General features: G+C 30.9%; 1 protein-coding gene across 1 annotated transcript; it reads left to right on the top strand.

Annotated features, from left to right (window-relative positions):
• The first annotated feature begins 16,295 nt into the window (after nt 1-16,295).
• LOC7486735 (UDP-glycosyltransferase 73C25) lies at nt 16,296-18,219 on the top strand. Its single transcript, XM_002318489.4, has one exon. The coding sequence runs from the start codon at nt 16,464-16,466 to the stop codon at nt 17,922-17,924; it is 1,461 nt and encodes a 486-aa protein (XP_002318525.3). The 5' UTR covers nt 16,296-16,463; the 3' UTR covers nt 17,925-18,219.
• The last annotated feature ends 7,153 nt before the right edge of the window (nt 18,220-25,372 follow it).

The following is a 25,372-nucleotide window of genomic DNA, read 5'->3' as shown; positions in this document are numbered from 1 at the left end:
GAGCAAGTTTCAGGAATTACCTCTAAGGTGGCATCGATTAAGTTATCGATTAAGTTTGAAGGAGGATCAAGCCTTGATGAATGTAATCCAAGTAAGAGATAATGTTGCTTAACATGTACTAAAACTTGGCTATACAATTTTATATTAATGATCATAACTTTAAACACAATCATTAAATTGGACTAATACAATTATTAGATTGGACCAATTACAAGTGCAAGAGTCAAGAAAATTAAAAGGGCATTCAATTGGTTAATTTGAGATGTTTCGGTTGAGCAAGCTTCAAGAATTACCTTTAAAGTGACATCAATAATTACTTTTAAAGTGACATCGATTAAATTTCAAGAAGGATCAAGCCTTCATCAATGTGACCCAAGTAAGAGATGAGATTGCTTAACATGTATTACAGCTTGGCTACATCATTTTATGTTAATAGTCATAACTTTAAAAACAATCATTGGATTAAATTGAAATTTTATCAGAAGATTCTAAAAGCCTTATTTTATATAGGATTAAAATTCTGTAGCAATCAAACATTGAAAAGACTTTTAGATAAGGTCTAAAAGTTACTATGTAAATTGGACTTTATTTATTAAGACTTGAGTTTTGTTATTTTAAAGTACTCCTAAACTAGTTTATATTTGAGTTTTAATTTTAGCCCAATTTTACAATATGGTTTATTTTGTAGAACTATAAATATTTTCTTTGGTTTGTAAGTTCTAATAACTTATTGATTTCAAAAATAATATTAAAAAAGATTTCTCTTGCTATTGGTTTTTTATTGAACTATTCAGAACTTATCAAAGATATTTTCTTTGTGGCGTTCAAACTTATAACTTCGGTTCTTGGTTCGTTTTAATCAATAAGTCAAGTTTTTCATCCAATAACTATTGTTATTTGGTTTATATAATCATTGGATCATGTTTCATCAAATCTAATTTTAGCTTTCTTGAATTAGGATTCAATCTTAATTGTGAGTTCTAGGGTTTCTACATTCCAAGTTCGCATCAGTTGGTATCAAATCTTGACTCTAAAATCATATTTTATCTATCTATCTTTAAATTTAATTTTTTTCGTGTTTTGAGTCTTGTTTTTTGTTGTTAGGTTCAATTTTCTCTCAAAAGTGTCAAACCCTAGTTTCTTTGTGTTTTTTTATTTTTGACCTTATAGTTTCATTATGTTTTTTGTCTTTTCAGCTTTACCTTGATTTTCTTGTTTGTATCTTTCTTAATTAAAAAAACAGTTATCTATCAAACTAGTATTCTATCAAAATATAAAAAGAAAAAGAAAAGAAAAGGTTATCTTCAATCTAATATTATGTTGATATATATATATATATATATAAAGATCAAATCGTAAAATCGGGTTGATTAAAATCTACTTTATTGAATTTGGCAACCTTGGATAAATCTCTTGTGGTTTTAATTTGTTGGGATAAATTTATTTTGATTTCGGGTTGATTGAATTCCATATAGGAATTGGATTTATTGAGTTGTCTTGTATTGATTTCAGGTTTATTTTCAATATTAGTTTCGAGTTTTTTTTTTTTAGTCATTCTTGAATTCATTTTTGTTTTCGTGATTGCCCTGTCTTTTGACATTCATTGATTGAACTTCATAAGTTGAAACTTTATGATCGATTTTGTTTATTTCCTAAACGAACTGAAAAGGAGAGTTAAGAGTGGTAAAAGGCAAGAGGGCGTGAGAATAATATCAAGAAAAGACAAGTTAAGAGTGAAACATGAGTGGAGTGACACATCTTTGAGTGTAAACATATAAAGGAGTGCATGAAGTTTACTACTAACATTTTTTTTCCAGATATGAATGTCTTTCAAAGGCGATTTGTCACCTAAAGAGGAGAAGTAAAGTACATTCTTTGTGTTACAAGTAACACAACAACAATATGAGAGAATGAATATGTTGTTTGGTGAAGTAAAAGATTATATGGATAGACAAGTTGTCGTGATTGCTAATTTGCAAGAGGGACAATCCTAAAAGATTTCTAATGCTAGGAGGCAAGAGATATATATTCATATACTTGTAGATGAGATTGTAAATAAAAATGAGGATGACGATGCAATTGTTTTTTTTTTATCAAGCTTCATTCAGCTAATTGGAGAGAATTCAACCAAACAAGAATTTTAGTAATAGAGGGTTTATACAAGATGTTAGAGTTCATGATGGTTTGGATAGAAATAGTGGGAGTGGAGTATTAGAATTAAAATCCCATCTTTTTAAGGAATGAATTATATAAAAACTTACCTAGAATAAAAAAAGAAAATAAAATTGATTTTTTATTGTCACAACTACTCTCACGAGAAAAAAAAGGTTAAGTTAGTTGGAATTGAGTTTACTAATTATGGAATTATTTAGTGGGATCAACTTGTGTTGAGTAGGAGGAATCATGAGAGGTTTTTTGATACTTAGAATGAGATGAAAGCGATTAGAAGGAGAAGATTTGTTCCTAATCACTACTATTGGGATTTGTATCAGAAATTGCAAAGCTTAACTCAAGGTTCTAAAAGTGTTGAGTATTAGTATAAAGAGATGAAGGTAACTATGATTCAAGCAAATATAAAGGATGATAGAGAAGTTATCATGATAAGGTTTTTAAATGGTTTGAACAGTGAGATAGTGAATGTTGTGGAGTTACAACACTATATAGAGTTAGAAGACATAGTTCATATGACTATAAAGGTGGGAAAACAACTCAAAAGGAAGGGAAATTCAAAGCCTAGTTAAAGTTCTATTTTATTTTATTTTTTGTCGTTGAGTTGGAAGAAGTATGATAAGGATGTCTGAAAGAGTAAAGTCGAAGCACCTAAGGGTAAGAAAAGAGTCTCGTCCAATAATAAAGGTAAATCTAATTCTCAACCACCTTGTAATCATGATATTAAATGTTTTTATTGTTTGGAAATAGGTCATATAGCTTTTCAATGTTCAAATAAAAGAGTTATGATCTTGCGTGACAATTGGGAGGTGGAAGCCAAAAGTGACATTGATGATAAAAAGATGCCACCACTTGAGGATGATAATGATGATGAGGTAGAGTATTAATTTGAGGGTAAGTCACTTGGGGTTAGACGTGCATTGAGTGTTCAAGTGAAAGAAGATGCTTTGGAGAGAAAAAAATTTCCATACAAGATGCTATATTAGTAATAAGGTATGTAATATAATTATAGATGGCGGAAGTTATGCTAATGTAACTAGTACCACTCTTATGGAAAAGTTAAATTTGCCTATTACAAAATATCTTAGACCACATAAACTACAGTAGTTGTATTAGTGTAAGGAAATCAAGGTGAATAAACATGTTTTGTTTTTTTAATGAAAGGTATAGTGATGAGGTTTTGTGTGATGTTATTCTTATGCATATAAGACTTTTACTTTTAGGAAGACCATGACAATTTGATAGGAAAAGGTTGCATATAATAGGTTTAAGATTAGGTATTCATTTGTAAAAGATGAAAAACACATCACCTTTGTAACATTGTCACCAAAACAAGTTTACAAGGATAAATTAAAATTGAAAAGAGAAAGTGAGACCGATGGGAATGAAAATGGTGTTTTGGTTGAGAGCCTTAAGATGAGAGAAAAATCAAATTCGGCTATGAGGAGAGAAAAGTCGAATTTGGTCAAGAGAGGGCAGAATGGAGAGTTAGCCAAGAGAAAAGAGAAAAAAGAGAAGAAAAGAGAGGAGTATTAAGGGAAAAACAAGGAAACAAATGAGTTTTTATTCAAAAAGAGTGAGATTAAGAACACTTTTTATACTAACCAATCTATGTTTGTATTTTTATATAAAGAGGCATGTCTTAATACTAACTATCTTAATCCTTCTATTTATAGTATTACTATATTTTTATTGCTTGAATTTGAGGATATGTTCCTAAACATGTTCCTAGTGGTTTGTTGCAAATAAAAGGAATAAAATATTAAATTGATCTTGTAACTAGAGCTATAATTCCTAACCATCTAGCCTATAAAAGTAATCTTGATGAGACAAAGAAACTACAAAAGCAAGTTGCAAAGCCGATGGCTAAATGATATATAAGGGAGAGCATAAGTCCATATATGGTTCATGTGTCACTTGTGCCAAATAATGACGGATCATAGAGGATGTGTATTGATTATTAAGCTTTTAACAATATTATAGTAAAGTATAGACATTCTATTTCTTGGCTAGATAAAATGTTATATAAATTGCATGGTTTATATATCTTTATTAAAATTGATTTGAAAAGTGGTTATCATTAAATTAAAATGATAGAAGGTGATGAATGAAAAACTGCTTTTAAGACTAAACATGGGCTTTATGAATGGTTGGTTATGTCGCTTGGTCTCACTAATGCACTAAAAATATTTATGAAATTGATGAATTATGTATTACATGTATTTATAGGTAGATTTATTGCAGTCTATTATGATGATATCTTTGTGTAAAGTGAAAGCTTATATGAGAAAATTAATCATGTGTTCCGTGCTTGATGTTTTAAGCAATGAAATATTGAATGCCAACTTAAAGAAGTGTATTTTTGCATGAATAAAATTGTTTTTCCTGGCTATGTTGTTAATTAAAAAGGTATAGAAATAATGAAGAAACTTTATGAGAGTGTTCGACAACACATAGAGAACAAGAATGAATGATATGTATCTAAAGCTAACAAAGATCATAATTATGTTATTTCTTAACCTGGTGATTGAGTTTGGGTGCATATGAGGAAAGAAATATTTCCATCCCATAGGATATCTAAGTTATATCCTAGAGGAGATGGTTTATTCCAAGTCATTGATCGGATTAATGATAATGCATACAAGTTAGAAGTTTCGAGTGAGTATAATATTAGTGCTACATTTAATGTTTATGATCTTTGTCCTTTTGATGTAGGTGATTTGAGGTCGAATCCTTTTGAGAAGAAAGGGAATGATGAGAATCATCTTGCAACACCACATGACCCATTATATGTGCTGATTGAACCAATTATAAGGGCAAGAGCCAAAGAGATCAAAGAGGCATTCAATGGGCTGATTTGAGATGTTTGGGCCAAGCAAGCTTTTAGAATTACTTCTAAAGTGGCATCAAGCATAAAGTTAAGTTCCAAGAAGGATTAAAACTTGATCATTATGAATTAAGTAAAAGATGCAACTGTTTAACTTGTATTAGAGCTTGACCATATAACTTTATATTAATGATCATAACTTCCAATCTGATAATTAGATTGGGCTGAAATATTGCCAAAAGATTCTAAAGGTCCTATTTTCAATAGAGTTAAGATTTCATAGTAATCAGACATCTTGAAAACTTTCTAATAAGGTCCAGAAGTTACTATGCAGATTAGACTTTATTTAATAAGACTTGGGCTTTATTATTTTGTTTTAAAATACTCTTAAACTAGTTTATATTTGGGTTTTAATTTTAGACCAATTTTTCAGAAGGGTTTATTTTGTTGAATTATAAATACTTTCTTGGTTTGTAAGTTGTCATAATTCATTGATTTCATAAATAATATTGAAGGGGATTTCTCTAACTCCTGGTTCTTCATTGAACTATTTAAAACTTATCAAATATTCTTTCTTTGTGGTGTTCAACCTCATAACTTTGGTTCTAGATTCGTTATAATCAATGAGTCAGGGTTTTCACGAAATAACCATGATTCTTTTGTTTTTTGGTAATCACTGGGTTAGGATTCATCATATTTGATTTTACTTTTCTTCGGTTAGTATTTAATCTTGATTTTGGGTTCTTAGCCTTCGGGCTCACATCACACCTAATTAATTAGTTTTGTTATTTTTATTTTTAATTTATTTTTCTTATTTCCTTATATAAAATATAAAAAAATGCTGATAATGACAAAATAATGATTATTTCGGATACATAAGATCACTCATATTGTAGATAATTGAGATATTAGTTGATTTGTAATACAAGTTTATAAAATTCCTTGATTGATCAAAATTTATGAATACAAGTATTTAAATTGAAAAAAAAAACATTACATGTAAGCAAAAAGAAAAACAAATCATAAATTGTGCATACTTCATATATCATTATCCCTAAAACAATAAAAAATAAAATAATATCAAACTCAATCCATTTGATGGAGAATTAACTGTCATGTTAGTACTCGAAAACAAAATTAATGATTGATCAAATTTCATGAATAAAAATACTAAAATAAAAAACATCAATGTAGGTACTCATATAGAAAATCCATAAACTATAAATACATTATCTTAAATTATAATATGTATGTTCCTTTATATGTAAGGCTTATATTCTAGAACACTATGTCATAAACAATTGAACATCCAAGGCCAACTATCTTTGCTTTAGAAATTCTTCAACAAAACCTTTTAATGACTTTAACTTCAAAGCAAAAGTTCAAAGAAAGAATAATTGAGTCACAAAAATCATCTTTTATTTTCATTATAACTCCATGAATTGACTAACCTTGACTTGTCTTTAGGACACTAACATTTGCTCTCAGTTTTAACCTTTTAATTACATTCAGATCAATGTCAGGTTTTCAAGAGAACTTGGACTAGTTATTAACAACATGCTAAAATTGCTCTTATATTCACTGTATATCCAGAGAGTTATTTACTGTGGAATCACACGGTACAGAGCTAGCTAATTTGAAGAAGGTGGATATAGAGAAATATTTTCTTCCCAATATTTCTTGAGTTGATCTTTCAAAATTGAAGGAGATAAATTCTTTCCCTACCCCAAACTTGATTAATATGCGACAGAGAAGGGGGTATAACCCGTTTCATTTCCATCTTTAAAGCTTGTTTAAGAACGCGTCAACTACATGGCTAGTCGCACATTCCTAAAAAAATTTTAAAAAAAATTTGCTTAAATTTTTTTTATATATTTTTGAATCGTTTTGATGTATTGATGCATTTCTAAGCGTAAAACACATTAAAAAGCAACCACTATCACAATACTAAACATGCTCTTAATGGATATTTGTACATATATATCTCAATTAAAAAAATGATGTTCATTTTTTTCTTATAATAGTTCAGGATTTTAAATTAATTGGTGCTAATAAAATGATATATTATGTAATCACTTAAATTAAATGAAGGATAAAGATTTTATTAGTTGATTTCTTTTTTTTTAATGACTGAATCAATTTCCTTTTATATCTCAACATTAATGTTTATCTATTTTGTTTCATTAGACATCTTTTATAAGGTCGTTCCGTGAGAAATAGAAGATACATCTTTTAAAACCATATCCTGACCGCGACCTATGCGCATCATGAAGTGCTACAACTATTTATTTTATTATTGACTATGACTTGTATACACTATGAATGCTACATTATGCATAAGTTGGGTTTTTTTTAGCCCTTTAACAATTATATGTTTCGGTCCCTGAACTTTTTCTTTTTTTAAATTCATTCTTGCATGTTATGTTAACATAGTTTTGAACCTAATAATTTATTTTAGCTCGTGTGATGCATTATATTCACAATGTCAAAAAAAGTCGCCACATTGAATTAATGTTGGATTTTGTAAGATTGGGTTAAATTTTATCAACTTCAAACAATTGAAACAACAAAGACTAACAAAAAGGCAAAACAACATCCCTTTTCTCTTTTTTTGTTGTTCATGAGGCACAAAAAGTACATTTTATTCCCTGACTTTTTTATCTTTTTCAATCCTGGTCCATGTATTATAAGAGTTTAACTTTTCAGTTCTAAATTTTATTTATTAAAATTATAGTTCTTAATTTTTTTTAGGAGAGAAATTCACCAAAAAATAAGGGAGGAGAGAGAAACTAGTTTGTTGGCCACATTTTGGTGATTAAATGGGTTGATTTTGATGTTAATAAGTTTCTCTTGACGAGAGAAATGTCCTTGAGATATTTTTAAACTTGCATATCGCTAGAAAAAGTAGATCGGGGTTAAGGAAGAATTTTTCATTCAATTTAATTTATGTTTTTTTATCAATTTAAAGGTGTTTGTGGTTAGATATTAGTTTATTAAGCTTTTTATGGTGTTCTTAGGTGAAAATTGGTTGGAAAATGGTTTTTAAAGTTTAAAAACCTTGACCTGACTTTCCATCCACCTCTTCGGTGGCCACAAACTAAACCAATAGACAACGAGTCATCTTCTTTATCTTAACAAAAACAGAAGGTTACGTGTTGTTCGCCCTTAAACATAAAGAAAAAATCAAGAAAGCCGGATGCATGAGCTCACTCTTTTAGGCCTAGGCGCATATCATCTTTTCATTTTTTTATATTTTGTTTCAAATGTGTGGCAGACAAACATGAATGGGACCTAGTTTTGTAAGGAGACTAAAATTTCTAAAACATGCATTGGTTTCATAAATTTGAATAAGAGGTTAGTTATACTTAAGAAAATGTAAAAATTACCCTTACTACATTATTTCCAACAAAAAATTACCTTAGCTATGTGTTTTCTCCAAAATTTATTTTACACATGCCATTAACTGTTTAAATTATTTTTTGAGCTTCTTATAAGTCTTTTTTTTTTATTGATGGATGATCATTCAGTTAAAGTTAGGCATTAAATTAGGAATCTCACACCTTTATGATTTTTTTTATAGTTTATTTTATTTATCTATGTTTTTATTTATATTATTTATTGACTTTTTTATAATCATTTTATTTTTTAAAATGAAAAGTTGAATACAATACTATGCTCGTCCAATGTTAGTCTCTACTCTGAGAAGACTTGTAGACTAAAAATTGTCTTCCTTTTCAATTTAAAAATGTCACACTAGGCTTACTTTAGTTCCTAGAACTAAAAGACATGTTGATCTAACCATCAAAATCCAAGTTTTATCAAAACCTGACAAAAACTTGATGAAAACTCATCAATGCATTATTGAAATCATTTTATCAAACCCAAGCTTAACCAAGAACATGACTTTGTTTTTACCTTACCTGATAAAACTTATTAACTTTGTTTTTGTTTTTGTTTTTCAAAAATAAATATTTATACACATATGCATATGTTAAAAGATGAAGATAGTTTTATGAAATGAAGATAACTTTAACTATGCAAAAACCCTATTGGAAAGAGAAGAAGAATAGAAGAAAGAGGGTTTGACTTACCTTGCGAATGGGTTTAGATGAGGGATGAGCTATTGTGGTGACTATTGGTGGCCAAGATGGTGGCTTGCCGGTGTTGAAAGGGTTTTTTGGGTAGTTTTCTCTTTCTAACTTCATGTTTTATTTCTCACTTCGGGTTTGGTTCTTTTAATCTTTTGGTTCTTCCTTTTCCTTTCTCTCATTTCTCTCTTTCCCATACACTATTTTCTAACTGACATCAACTCAATTTTCAACCCAAAACTCTTTTTTTCTCTTTTTCTTTACTTAGGTTTTTTGTGGTTTCAAGTTTTTTCTCTCATTTTCTTTTCCTTCCTCTTCTCATTTCTCCTTTCTCACCTTCTTGCTTAGTTCTCTCATATCAAACTCTTTTTTTTCTTCTTCTCTATCTCGACATTTTCTCTCTCAAGCTTGGCTTTATTTTTTCTTACTCTTCTTCTCAGGAGGGATGGAAGCTCCTAGAACCTTTCTTAGTGGAATGATTGTGGCCATTGGTTCTCTTGGTTCAATCTCAACCCTCTACCATGGTTCTACACTTTGGTTAAACATGCTTAGGTCAGCTCATTTGCACTAGTTTTGCAAAGGTGGCAATACTTGATCTAAAAAAGTTCATGATAGAACCTAAAACTGAGGATTGTGTATTTATTCGATATGCTTACAATAGTAATACATTTTGATTTCTTGTGCATAAAATAAGTGTTGAGAATATTCATTCAAATATCATTCTGGAATCAAGGAATGTTTTATTCTTTGAAAAAGTGTTTTCATTTAATGAAGCATAAGAAAACTGTTTGCTTAAGAAAATAATTAAGGTTAGCTCAAGTAATAATCATCAATCAAAAGATGATGAAGTTGAGTCTAGAAGGAGTAAAATGAAAAAAGTGACCAAAACATTTAGTTTGAATTTTCTACTTATTAGAAACTAAACCTCAATTATACTCCAAGGTAATATCTTGTCCTAAAGCTTCCTACTAGAAGAAGGAAGTCTATAGTTAAATTAAATCCATTATGAATAATCATATATTAAAACTAGTGGATTTTTCTCCTAGAAATAAACTATTAGGCCATAAGTGAATCTTCAAAAGGAAGATAAAAGCTTATGAAACTATTACAAATATAAAGTTATACTTGTTAAAGGTTTTAGACAATAAGAAGGTGTTGACTATTTTGACACACTCTTTATGTCAAGAATAACTTCCATATGAATATTTATAATCATCATAGCTATTAACAAGTTTGAAATATATCAAATAAATATAACAACTATTTTCTTAAATGGTGACCTTGATGAAGAGGTCTACGTGGAATAACTCGATGGGTTTATTATCAATGGACAAGAAAAAAAAGTCTGTAACCTTGTCAAATCATTATATGGTTTGAAACAAACACCTAAAAAATAGCATGAAATATCTGACAAGGTTATGTTATCAAATGAGTTTAAAATTAACAAAGTATATAAATTTGTTTATGTGAAAAATATAAATAAAAGTTATGTCACTGTATATCTTTATGTGGATGATATGCTTCTTTTAGGTGGTAATAATTATATGATCAAGTCTACCAACAAAAGTTTAACTAATAAGTTTGACATGAAAAATTTGGATGTTTCATATGTCATTCTAGGATTAAAAATTTCTAGGACATATAATGGATTGGTATTGTCCCAATCTCACTATGTTGAGAAAATTCTTGTCAAGTTTTTTAGAGGTGACAATAACATTATGAAAACACCAAAGGACATAAGTGTACATCTATCTAAAAATAAAGGCAAAGAAATATACCAATTAGAATATTCTCAAATACTAGAAATCCAAGTTGGATCATTGAAAAACAATAAAAAGGGTACTCAGATATTTGAGGTACACATTGGATTATGAGTTACATTATATTGGTTTCCCAGCGGTATTAGAATGGTATAATGCTTCCTATTAGATATCCAACACAAAAAATTCAAAATCTACTAATGGATATAACTTCACACTCGGTGAAACAACTATGTCATGAAAATCCTCTAAGCAAACATGTATCGCAATTTCTATGATGGCATTAGAGTTTATTTCTCTTGATAAAGTTATAGAGGAAGCCGAGTGGCTTTAGAATTTCTTAGAGGATATTCCATATTAGCCAAAACTTGTGTTGGTTATATGTGTCCATTGCGACAATTATTCAACAATTAGAAGGGCACAAGATAATATGTATAATGGTAAGTTTAAACATATGTATCGTAGATATAGTATCATTAAACACTTGCTCTCAAATGAAGTTATTTGAATTAACTATATAAAGTAAAAAGAAAATATTATAGATCTCCTAACCAAAGGTTTATTGAGAAAGTTTATGTATAATTCATCAAGGAAAATGAGTTTAAAACCTTTAAAGATGAAAGAGTGTAATGATGGTAACTATACCTAGTTGACTGAAGATTTAGGTTCAAATAAAAAACTAAGTCATATAATATTCTCGTTAACATTAGAAAATTATTATTTCTTGCCTATTTCTATGATGAAAGAGGTTCTATCTGCAACGTGATAAATGTGAGTTGTTCTCTTAATGATTTTTATATCTTGGTATACTAAGTGGATTACATTAGAATACTATTAATGAAAGATCATTTATATGAGTGACAAATATAGTCGTTTCTTTAAGAGTTTTAAAAAAGATGAATTCCCTAAAACACTCATGAAACTGGGAGTTATTCAAAGACAAAATAAACACAACCAAAACTAAAAAAAATCTCTAGGTGGAGAGCTATGTAAGTAATATTGTCTTAGTTTATATAAAAAGCTAAGAAGTTCATGACATCATGTTCACTATTTAGCGAGCAAATTCAATGGTATTTTATTAAGGAAGTTTCAAAGACAAAAGTTATCTATCATTATGTCGTGATCAACTATATCAATATCTTTTTATGAATCTTTAAGTCATTTTTAAATTGTTCAGACAATTTCCATTCATATAGCGAGCTGTTGGGATTTTTGTTTAAGAACATAATTAATCGACACTTTTGATGTCAAATTATAAGTGAGGTCCACTCATTTTTAGGTTTAAAACTTTGTTAGAATTTAATTTTCAACATAAGCTCTTTAACATGAAAAATTAACATGATTTTAAAAAAAAATAGGTGAATGAGAAATTGATCTCAAAGAACCATGGGTTAACATGTTTTGGCGAAACTCAAAACCCTCTAAAAAAACTATATTCCACATAGGAAAAAAAAAACAAAACTTTATTGAACTTTATATAGTGGGAAGTTGTGATGTTAAAATTAAATCCAAAGGGCACCCTAGCTTTTAGAGAGAAGAGATCCTAAAAAAAGTGAGTTTTGGGCTTAACCGTACAGTGCATGTGCGTGGGCCAAGGTTGGGTGTGGGCATTGGTTTGTTGTAAAATAATTTTTGTGGCTATAAAATATATTTTTTTCAACTTAAATTTAGGTTTAAGTGTGGTCCATGAAGAATTATTTCTTTCAGCCTAGCCTAGTGTTTTATCTAGCCCTTGAATGCAATACAAAACCTGAATAGTTTTATCAGCTCAAAAGACATTTTATTTAAATAAAAAAAAATATATAGGTTTAATGTTGATTTTATGGAGGATAATCAAAGTTGATAATAGAGGAATTCTTTGATTCCTAAAATTATCTATAAAGGGGGCTGGAGAAGATTGTTTTAGTGTTGGTTTTTCTATACAAATTATACATAATTTTGACACTTTTCTTCATCTATTTTCAGCTTTGCTCTTATGGTTTTAAATCTTTGTTTCCTCTTGTTATTTTTCTCCTAATCTAGAGCTTAGGTTCAATCCTTGTAGAGATTATTGATTACAATTATCTTGGTTCGTTAGACCTTGTTTACAAACGCATATAAACAAGGTGGTGGTGATGAAATCATGTGAGACTTATTAAAGAAAGCTCTTTTGTATCAAGTGATGAGTAATAAAACTTTAAAGATAAATAATTAATCTTTGATAATAACAAGAATTTTAGCTTATTTATATCATTTGAGCTTCAATAAATACCCTAAATTAGTTTTGTTTATTTAGTATGCATATTTGTGTTTTAACCTTTTATGCTAGCCTTTGTATGATTTCAAGTTTATTTTGTTTTTATTTTATTGCATGATCATAAACTAAATAAATATACCCACTTGTATTATTATATGTGAATTTTGAAGAACAAATAATAAACACTTCTTGCGAGAAATAATTGGTAGATTTCATTCACCTTTAAAATTTTCTAAACCAATAATTGGTATAGAAAAATCCAAACTAGCCATCAATGTTTTTGCGCAAGTTTCTCCCGAATACCTTGTGCTATTTAATAAGGAAACAAAAACATTGGAGCTTCTCTCTGTTTTTATATGTTTGCTTTTAGTCAATTGGAATTATCACAGTTGGAAGAAGAAGAAAGAAAGAGGTGAGCTGAGAGAGGAACTAAGAGCTTTATAAATTCATATCTAACGTGAAAATTATACGGTTTTATAGCACAATTTATGCAAGAACTACGGCAGAAAATCTCACCTTGAAACAAATCATGGAGTCAATTGACAAACCCATTAGTATGCTGACAAAACCTACCGGATACTTCGATTTGAGGGCTGTTGCAGGCCGGTCAAAAAAAAAATTCAATATGAATAAAAAATGTTAAGAAAAAAATCTTATATTATATTCATTGGTTCAATTAATAATTTAAATAATATGAATAAAATAAATATAATAACAATAAATAAACTAACAAAAAATAACAATGAAAAAAATATAAAAAGAACTCGACCTTAGCCCATTTAGATTACTAAAAAACCCAATGTTCAATGGCAAAACTGAAAAAAAAAAAACAAAAAACAAAAAAAAACATATCCTAGTTGAACCGGGTTAACTTGCAAACTCTGCAATCATGAGCATAAAATTGAGATAATCTCGTAGAAAACAATATAAAAAAATAAAGACTAATTTCTAATAAATCAAATGAGAATGTGATAACTCCATATAAGGCAAAATAAAAAGAAAAAAGTTGAAGCTCATTTTCTATCAAATAAAATGTTGAAAGATGAAATTTAAGAAAAACATATAATTAAAAAAGGTCAAAAAAACTCAATTTGAGCCCACCCGTGTCAAGATAGAAAATCTCTGACCCAATCATGATACAAGGGTAATTGTGTTTGAAAAATGTTGAAGGTTAAAAATGAAATAAATCAATTTAAAAAAAGGATAAAAAAAGGGTCAGCCTGCATTAACCTTTGAAACCGATGACTCTAGTCATGAACCCGAGACTAACCTCATAGAAGGCAAACTGTAAAAAATAACAAAGAAAAAATCTAAAAAAACAAAAAAAAAACACCTTCTTAAAAAAAGAAAGAAAAGGCAAACAAACACGAGCAAACCTCCTAAACCTTATCTAATTTCTAAAACTCACAACTTGTGAAATATTTGGCCAATGTTTAATCAAGAAGCTTCATTCCCAAACAATTTAGTTTTGAATGATGAAATCGTGAAAAAAATATCAATTTTAAAAACTTGTCAAAGCAAAAAAAAAAATAGCAATGAAAAGAATGAAGATCAAATTTTATAGGAAAAAAAAAACCTCAACAATAATGAAATTGTAAAAACAAAATCTAAAAAATAATCCCAAACAACAACAAAAAATAGCAATAAAAAATAGGGATCAAGTTTGAAAGAATAAAAAATGGAAGGGGTGAAATTAAAAAATATTTGTAATTTTATAGATTATTCAAAAATAGTAATCAAAATGACATAGATTAAATATGAAGGAAAAAAAAATTGAAGAGGCTAGTCTAAAATTTGAAAAGTCTAGCATGGAGTTCGAGTAAGAGAGAGAAGGGGAAAAAAATGATTGTTGGCGTTAGCATGTTTTTTTTTAATAATATTTAAAATATGATCAAATACAATAATATCTCTATGTAACCTTCATATTACCAATAAAATCAATGTAAAATTACAAAAAAAAAAAAAAAAAAAAAAAAAAAAAAACTCTTGTGAGAGAGGAATGTTGATTGTCTTTAAAGGCAACAAAATAATTTTACTATTTTGAGAAAATTGAGAAGACCATAATGCTTCTGGTTGAAAGCAATGTTTTTAAACCCGAGTCACGGGTTTTGACTGGGTCACTAGGTTTTGACCGAGTCAACCCCACTTTTTTTATAAATCAAAACGATGTTGTTTTGGTAAAAAAATTAAAAAAAAATAGTGAACGAGTTGCAACTAGATTTTTAATTGGGTCTTGCCAGGTCACCGGGTCAACCCGTCGGGTCAGCCGGGTTTTTAACTACTTCTATTTTTTCATAAACCCGACCCGGTTCTAACCCCGGGTCAGCCGGGTCCCGGATCGACCTGCCAAACCGGGTCGGGTTTTAAAACTATCATTGAAAGGCATACTAATTTTTTATTGTAGAGTTAAATTAGTAATTTCACTATATAAAAAAAAATTACTAACCTAACCCTACATAAATTGTTAAAGATAATTATATTGTGAAGAAAAGAACACCTTCCCCATGCCTAGTTTAAAGGTTGAAATTTCATCAAATCACTTTTTCAATGAATGGATCCTTCTTTTTCAGTTATTTTATTTTATTTTAATTTTAATTAAAAAACAAATATAATACATATGTTATACAAAGATATAAGTGATCCTTTCCTCACAGGGTGTTTAATAGCTTATCTTTTCCTCTAGAATTCATTTATACAATCTTAAACATAATTCAAACAACAACTCCTCCATATGTTTTTTTAATAAAACTCACTTTAACCTTTAATTTATCAATTAAAATAAATTTTAATTCAAAATTATGATTCGATTAAAAAACTTACTATAATAACATTTAGTATTTTGATAACAGTTATTCTTTAAAATATTTTTTGTTTAAAAATATATTAAAATAATATTTTTTTATTTTAAAAAAAATATTTTTAACACCAACACATTAAAATCATCTAACAATATAAATAATAATTTTAAAATAAATAAATAAATAAATTTTTACCGAAAAACGATAAGTTTCCAAGACTACATTTACCGATGGTTGACGCAACATTTGCCCATAGATTGTGCTCCATTAGTCTCTAGTGGGGCGTTCAAAGTATACGGGCGTGAAGGAAAAAGAGAGTCGTGAAGACTGGTACCTAGTTTCCACTAGGCAGAAACTTCCGGGAAATAGAAAAAAGCGACACATTTTACAGGCAGATGACTATAATATAGTCCAGAACTTCTCCCTTATCTCCCAAGTCCTAACCTCACATTTGCCCACCTATCATATCCCTCTCTAGCTAGTGATGAAGCATTAATTTTAAGAGAGTAAAGTGGGAGTCTCTGTGAATATACACTTATCATCCACCGGAAAAATAACAGAACTCCTCTACTCTTGATCAGTACCATGGCTTCCCAATCCCACCAACTCCACTTTGTCTTGTTTCCTTTGATGGCTCAAGGACACATGATTCCTATGTTTGATATCGCCAAAATGTTGGCGCACCATGGTGTCATCGTCACCATAGTCACCACACAGCTTAATGCAAAGCGTGTTGCCATCCCTCTTGCTCGTGCAGCAGAATCCGGGCTCCAGATAAAGTCTGTTGAAATTCCGTTTCCTTGTCAAGAAGCAGGATTGCCAAATGAGATGGAGAATTTTGACATGCTTCCTTCACTAGGCTTAGGCTATGAGTTATTCATGGCAGCTAATATGCTACAAGAGCCGGTCGAAAGATTGTTTGAAGTGCTGACACCAAGGCCGAGTTGCATAATCTCGGATATGTGTCTTCCCTACACAAGTGATGTGGCGACCAAGTTCGGTATTCCAAGAATCTCTTTCAATGGGTTCTCTTGCTTTTGTACCCTGTGTTTGCACACCATACAAATTAACAAGGTTCTTGAGAGTGTAAACTCTGAATCGGAGCTTTTCGTAGTGCCTGGACTGCCTGATCATATTGAAATGGCCACAAACCAGCTTCCTTATGCCATGTTAGATGTAAAAGATTTTTCTGCTCAAGTTTCAGGTGCTGAGATGCTGAGGTATGGGTTTATTATTAATTCATTTGAAGAGTTGGAGCCAGCATACGTTCAAGAATACGAAAGGGCAACAGGAGGTAAAGTTTGGTGCGTTGGTCCAGTTTCTGTATGCAACAAAGACGACGTAGACAAAGTTCACAGAGGTGACAAATCCTCAATTGATGAATCGGAATGCTTGAAGTGGCTTGATTCACAGCAACCAAGGTCTGTAATATATGTTTGTCTTGGTAGTCTCTGTAATCTAATAACCCCACAACTGATGGAGCTCGGGTTGGGCTTGGAAGCATCAAACAAACCATTCATATGGGTTACAAGAGGTGGAGAAAAATCAAGAGAATTGGAGAATTGGTTTGAAGAGAACGGTTTTAAGGAGAGGACAAAAGGGAGAGGCCTCATAATTCAGGGCTGGGCACCACAAGTTGCAATACTATCACATTCAGCAATTGGAAGCTTCCTAACGCATTGTGGTTGGAATTCAGTTCTAGAAGGTATATCCGCAGGCTTGCCGATGGTTACATGGCCACTTTTCGGAGACCAGTTTTGTAATGAGAAGTTAGTTGTCGAAGTGTTGAAGATTGGTGTGAGGGTTGGGTCAGAGGTTACTATAAGATGGGGAGAGGAAGAGAAATTTGGAGTGTTGGTGAAAAAGGAACAGGTAAAGAACGCTGTAAACAGTCTTATGAATGATGGAGAGGAATGTGAAGAGAGAAGAAGAAGAGTTCAAGAGCTTAGAAAGATGGCATACAAAGCAGTGGAAGAAGAGGGCTCCTCTTATCTCAGCATGAAACTGCTTATTGAAGATATCAGGAAGCACACATTTTTTAAGTAACCAGCATAATATTATCTGAATTCCCATTTCATTTCATACCAAATTGGTTAAGACATTAGCATTAGTTTTCTGTGATAAGCTGTCAGTGTCATAATCATGTTAGTTTTGGGCTTTGCAAGAAAATATACAATATGCGTAACCTTTGTCTTTCGCACAGTTTATTCTATGCACATGAACATGAGGATCTAATTTGTGCTTCAGGGGCAAAGAGAGGTGCATCTTCCACGTACTAAAAATCACATTTTTGGATCTCACCCCATCCATCTTCAGGAGTTTGACAGCTGAGATTTTTTTACTTTTCTCTTATAGTTTCTTCCTTTTTGTCTTCTCCTCTGCTTCTGTTTTGCGCTGGCTCTGGTGTTTCTACCTTGCTGTTGGCTTACTTCCTGATCCATCCTACACTTGCGCAGTTTTTCTTTCCTTCCCTGCAATAGCGGATCTGCTATTCCATAATGTTTCTGTGTTGAAAATGCCTTGAAGTTGTTCTGTCTCTTTACAATTCTTTATTTAATCGCAATTTAGGTAGCTCTTTGTACTGCTTTTCTTTACTAATCAGGTTTCTCTCAATGAAATTATTGACTTTTACGTATAAAAAGACAAGTTTATGACAACTCATTCAAACATTTTTAGCTTTTAAATGCAAATATATGTGTTTGTACGAAATAAATATTTTAAATAATAGAGAGGTGATTTCTGGTAATAAGAATTGTCTTCTCAACAACGACATATACCTAACACAATTGAAATTGTGAATGCTAGCCACATTTTCCAATATCGTTCATGACTGAGATTTCTATAACTTGTTGGAAAAACAAGTTTTTTTTTTTTTTTTTCATCTACTTGGACAAGATTATCCTTTCTAGTCTTTACAAGGATTGAGGGAAGCTCATCTAATCCCTGGAGCAAGCTATCAAATGGTTTCAACAAGTTAAATCTTTCTGAAAGTCATTTCTCAACAAAAGAATCTCTTTTGCTTCCTAATAAATGGGCCAAGAGAACCTTACTAAACCAACAAAAGCAATTTGAAAGTGGTACATTGTGAAAAATATACATGGATAGGATCATTTTTTAAGAAATAGTTAAATTGCATGTGATCCAACATGTTTCAAGAATGAGCTAGTGAATCAAAGAAAACTTCAGAAAAATGACTGAAATAGCGAGAAACAAACGTATAGATATCAGGGTTGGTTTTTTTCTGTCAGCAACTGGCGCACAAGTCGATGAAACAAAAGCAACATCTAGCAACAACAGTATAAATATACCATGACATTGCAGCGTGAGTAGCAGATGGAACAGCTAGATAACTTACGGGATCACAGCAGCATCAGCAATTTCAGGATTAGACTGAAGTAACTTACAAATTACTTGTGAAATAAAAGCATAGCTGCTCTATTTATAAACAAAATGTTAGGACACTTCACAAGATTATAGATACCAGGGTTGGTTTTTTTCTGTGCCGCTATGGCATCAACAAAGTTCAAAAAATAGTTGGTGTAGAATACAATTTTTGCATGGGAAATTTATAAGAAACATATTATGTAAAAGATCATTCAACTAGACGTATTAGAAGCACCAGGTACAGCACAAAGCAGAATCCCATCCAACTCGAAACCTGCGTCTCAAAACATGGAATTCATTTCCTCAAGATCAACTCCATCACAGGAGAAAATGGGATGATCCCCAGAAAGATTATAGCAGAAAGCAGAGAAGGTTGAATGTAATGATGCTTGTATTTTCATTATCAATTGATGAATTCTTAAGCATTGACTGTTCAGGACACTAACATTTGCTCTCAGATTCGACCTTGTAATTTAATTCAGTAGTGTCAGGTTTCCAGGATTTGATATGGGATAGTTTACCAAAATTTGAAACCTGGGCTAGTTACTAGGCCATGGAAGAATATGCAGTACTTGAGAACGTCTATGAGTAAGCAGAAAATTGACACTGGCCATTACTTTCAGGCCTAGGTCTAGCAGGAAAGTCAAAGATATGCGTGAACGTATGCACAAATACACACAAATGCACAAGATTTGATTAATGAAGAAAACTGGTTTCATCATCTCATCGTCAGAGTTACTAAGAGAATATTTACCAATTCACTGATCATATCTTCGCATCTTCTTCTTTCCTGAGATCCTTTCCTCGAATTTGCTCTTGGCCTCCCGACTAGAGTTAACTAGGCCTGTGGACCTGCAGTCAGCAGTGGAAGACTGTACAAAGGGAAAGACAAGATGTTATGATGCAAGAAATGAATGCCAGAATTTTATGTGTGTGCTGTTTAGTATGCCTGCTTGCTAGCTGAGAACCTACTGACTAACTAATAGTTCTTGTGCAAGTGTATCCAGGTTTACATATTTTGAGAGAGATGGATTACGTACTGGAACATTAAATAGCTTGCGAGAAGATTCCGCTGAAAAACAAGAACGGGAAGCTCATTAGTTACCAGCAGGAAGCATTTTCTCAAGCTGAAATAAGTAATCTAGCAACAACAACAAGTTACCTGATTTCCTAACTTCTGACGACTTGCTGTGCTTGCAGCTTGGTGCTTTGACATTTTCCCTACATAATTTGACTTTGGAATTCATTATCTGACTGAGAACTCCTAAATCAGATTCGAATCCTGTAAAAAACAAAAAATTTGTGTTACATTATCACGAACCATTCCAGCAAGCCAACTCCTTATCAAATCAAGCCCTTGCAAAATATCCTAAAAATACACTACTACATGAACAGAGCATGATAATAGTTTTCACTTTTTTCCTGACAAAAAATTCTACATAAACCAGACAAGGTCCCTTCAAATTAGGCCTAAAATATGTTGTCTTTGTTAGTTTTATTTTTTTAGTTTTGGATTTTCAACCTTAATTTCAGATTTTGTTTTTATTTTTCCTATTTGTTTGGGGATTCTAATTTTCATTCCTTATATAGGTCAGTTTTGGATCTATTTAAAGGGTTGTAATTCTTTTTAGAGAAACAGACTGCTAGAGAGAAATATTATAATAATAAAACTACAAATAGAGTTCTTGTGTGGAGACCATAATTTGAAAATTTTATCTTTTTTTTTCTAATCTTAATCTCCTAGGATCGATTAGCAAAGAGGGACTTAAAGGATCGTAAGAAGAATGGTCAAGGATCCATAGTCAGTATTGACAACTCATTTTATAAGCATAAGCAATATCATGAAGGCTTAAGATTTAAGATCAAATTATCTGAATTTGCAGGTTATATCCTGGAATAGGTGAAAATGAACCTAATCACTATTAGATTAAGAGGACAAGCTTCTACTTGGTGGAAATAGTCTGAGATGACTTAAGAGAGACAAGGCAAACCTAGGATTATCAACAAGGAAAAGTGAAACCGTAGTCTAACAGAGTTAATGAACCATGCAGGAATACTACGAGAGTGCACACCAATGACTAGAGGATAACCATCCATCCTAAACCTACTCCTTAATAAATCATGTGTCATGGGTTTGGCTTTGATTCCAAAGTTTGATGGAACAAGTGTGGTGAGCAGGGATGTCATTCATCTGAGTCTCATGAGCTAGGAAGCTGTCCAGGCAAGAATATTGTCTTAACTCAATTTTGATCCTTTATTTCTATATATATTTTGAAAAATTAGATAAAATTCAAAAATATATATTTTCAATCATTTTAGTTAATTTTTTTATTTTCTTCATTTTTTATTTGATCCTTGTGTGTCAAAAAAAATCTTGAAAATCATAAAAAGTACAAAAATTCAAAAACAAATACCAAGAAAATATAGTTGGCATTGAAATTAGGCCACTAATTGAGTATCACATGCAAAGATAAAGTTTGAAAGTTTCTAGACCATAATTGAGGATTTAATTGAAAAAAAAAATTGAAAAAAATAATTTAAATTGATTTAATTTAGCGAAAATTGAAATAAAATTTAAAAGGAAGCAAGGAGAAGGCAGAATCATTCTAACATTAAAACATGGTGTAAGACTTGTAGCTAGGGGGTATTCAAAAAAACCAAAAAACTGATTAAACCGAAAAAACCGGAAAAAAAATAACTGAAAAAACCGAACCGTGAAAAAAACCGATTAAACCGATTAAAATTTTAAAAAAACCGACCGGTTCGGTTCGGTTTCGGTTTTTTAAGCCTGGAACCGAAAAAAATGAACCGAACCGAACCCGAACATAAAAAAACTGGAAAAAAAACCGAGCCAAAACCAAGTCAAACCGGTTTGAACCGGTTTTTATTCTAAAAAACCGAACCGAAACCGGTCGGTTTGAACCGGTTTCGGTTCGGTTTCGGTTTTTTTAAAAAAAATCGGTTTGGTTACTTTTTTGATAAAAACCAAACCGAACCGAAAATAAACACCCCTACTTCTCGTCAACGAAGGTATTTTCCGTCGATTTTGATGTCTGGTTTTAGTGCCCGTCTTGTGGGAATAATTCTTTCAAGTCTTTGGTTGACCTTTCTCTGAATATGTAAGAAATATGTAAGAGACAGGTCTTGTGTAGTGTGGACTAGCTTTAAAATCCATAGGTTTATTCAGCACGGCCGTGGGCTTAGGTCCTCTCTGGTGAATGTTGAGCCATAACTTCTTAATTGGGGCTAATTTATTTGGGCTGTGTTCTTAGGGTTTAATAGGTTTCGGTTAACTACACATGTGTTCAAGAAAAAACATAAAAAAAAAATTAATATAAAAACAAAATCAAATTTATATGAGTATATGTTAAGCATCACATCACGGCCAAGTCTTTCCAAAAATTCATTTTTCATATTTTATTATTAAAAAAAATATGAGCATTTGTCTTTTAGTTTATAAATTAGCTCGTTAGACATGTATATTAAAAAATCAAAATTTATGTGTTCTTTTTATAAATTAAATAAATAAATAAACAATTATACAAAATTCTCTATTTACAAGATTTTTCTTTAACAAAAAGGTAAAAGTCCATTTTTGCTAATCCTGGTCTAAAACCTAATTTTTATCATCTATATAGATCCAACGCTCATTCTTTTAACTAACTTCAAGAAGTTTTTTTTTTTATTTTAGATAAACATCTTTTTTGACTCGTCTTTTTAGGACTTAACATCAATATTTTTTACAAGTTCTATTTTCAGGGATTAATGTTATTTTATGACGTGTCTAAAAACCGATATCAAATATTTTCATAAATAAACTAAAAATAGTTAGGATAATTAAAGGCAATCAAACAGATAAATTTAAGAAAAAACACATAGTAAAGGTAATCTTTTATTAGAAAGGATGTTATAAGGGTGATGATGTTCTTTCCTTAAGTATAAATAACACTTTACCTGAATCTCTGGAACCATTATATATTTTAGAATCCCTAGTTTTCTTTAATTACTAGGTGGCGACTCTAATTTTTCATGATATGTATTTTTAGCCCCTATTATGACATCCACTTAGAACGACAAATATATTGATGGAAGAATCTGAAAAAGAGCCTAATTATGATGAATTAGATGATGGAGATTTTTTACAAAGACCGAAGTGTATCTTTGTCATCTAAAACAGTATGTTGACTTCCAAGAATGATTTGGTGACTAGTTAAGCGCTGACATATTTCAACTTGTATAATTCAAGATAAAGTACGCAACATCATCATCGATAATGGAAGCTATGAGAATGTAGCATCGAAAAAGTAATCAAGAAGTTGTAACTCAAAATAAATAGTCATCTCATGTCCTATAAACTAACCTGATTAAAGTGAGACAACGAGATAATCATGGATAAATGATGTCTTTTTTTTCTTTTCTATAGACAAAAAAATATATAGTAATGTTTGGTGTGATGTATTATACATGGATGCATATCATATAATGGTAGGGAGGCCTTAGCAGTATGATAGGAATTTAATGTATAATGGACAATACATGAACGAATGCATGTGAGTGAAGAAATTGAGATAGAAAATGAGAAGGTGGTGTTTGCACTAATGCATGTGAGTAGTTTTATAGAGGAGATTGTTGATAATCCCATAAAAGTTGAGGAGGGGTCTAGCCAAATTTATAAACTTAATGCTAGAAGAGTTGCCCTAGTTTTACCACTCAAATAAAACATTCAGCACTAGATTGACTAGATTCTAGGATCTAACCTGCCAAATAGGCTGACATATAGGCTTAATCCTAAGAAGTATGAAGAGTTACAGCAATAAGTGGTGGAGTTTTTGGAGAAGATGTACATTTGATAGGGCATGAGTCGCTATGTAATTCTAGCCTTTTTGGTCCTAAAAAAATGATTATTAAGTAAAGATGTCTCATATCATAATTGGGTAACATACTGGATCAACTAACTAGTTCTAAGGTCTTCTCAAAAATTGATATTAAAAGCAATTACCACTAGATTCAAATCAAGTTAGGAAATAAGTGGAAGATAGCCTTTAATATATGGTTTGGGTTGTATGAGTAGATTGTGATGTCATTTGGGTTGTCCAATACCTCGAGTACCTTTATAAGGTTCATATACCAGGTTTTGAGATCAAGTATGAGGTGGTTTACTTTAATGATGTCCTAATCTATAAACTACTACTAGGTATTTAAAGCATATATAGGCTTTTTTTAAAACATTTTGAGGCATAACTTGTTTTTTGTAAACACGAATCGTTCTTTACTAATGCTGTCATTTTTTAGATTTATGGTATTTGTTAATGGTATGTAAGTAGATCAATCCAATGTGGCAACATTTATGGGGTGGCAAACTTCTAAAAGCATTCATCATGTCAAGATATTAAAGTCCTTTGTTAAGATGGGCACCCATGGAGTTTTTTAGTAAAAAGATTATAAGCTCCAAAAAAAAAATACTCCACTTATGACCTGGAGTTTTATGTTATTATTTAGCTATTGAAGCATTGAATACATTACCTAGTGTAGAAAGAGTTCATACTCATGAGGCATTGAAGTACATTAATGGGCAGTATAAATTAAGTTATCAGTATGTCAAATGGGTATCTTTCTTCTAGTATTTCATCTTTTTTTTAGGAACTAGTCTGGTAGCCTCAATAAATTAGTTAAAACATTGAGTAGATGGGTTATTCTTCTTAGCACTATTTGTAATCAGGTTGTGAGTTTTGATACTTTCAAGAGTTGTACCTAAGAGACCAATCTTTTAGACAGATTTATGTTGAGTTAGATGATGAAGGTATATGGTTATTTATTTCATGGTACGCAATCATGTATTTCTAATTATTTCTTATGGGAACATATTATCATTGAGTAATATTATAAGGGTCACTTTAAACATGATAATACATTGGCCTTGGTTTCATCTGACTACTATTAACCCAAACTTTCAGGCCAAGTATCAAGATTCCTAAAAAGGTGTACTACCTATTAATGATCTAACGGTTCTTTAACCAATGTTGGATTGTATACTCCCTTGCTTGTACCTGATACTCCTTGGTTGGATGCTAGAATAGATTTTGTGTTAGGCTTGCCCTATATCCATTAGA

This window comes from Populus trichocarpa, chromosome 12, assembly GCF_000002775.5.
Source record: "Populus trichocarpa isolate Nisqually-1 chromosome 12, P.trichocarpa_v4.1, whole genome shotgun sequence".
Taxonomy (NCBI): domain Eukaryota; kingdom Viridiplantae; phylum Streptophyta; class Magnoliopsida; order Malpighiales; family Salicaceae; genus Populus; species Populus trichocarpa.
Note: the sequence above shows the minus strand (reverse complement) of the source record. Positions and strands in the feature narration are given on the sequence as shown.

What these genes read in the sequence shown, in the direction of transcription:
- LOC7486735 (XM_002318489.4), top strand. Translation starts at nt 16,464, where the DNA reads ATGGCTTCCCAATCCCACCAACTCCACTTTGTCTTGTTTCCTTTGATG.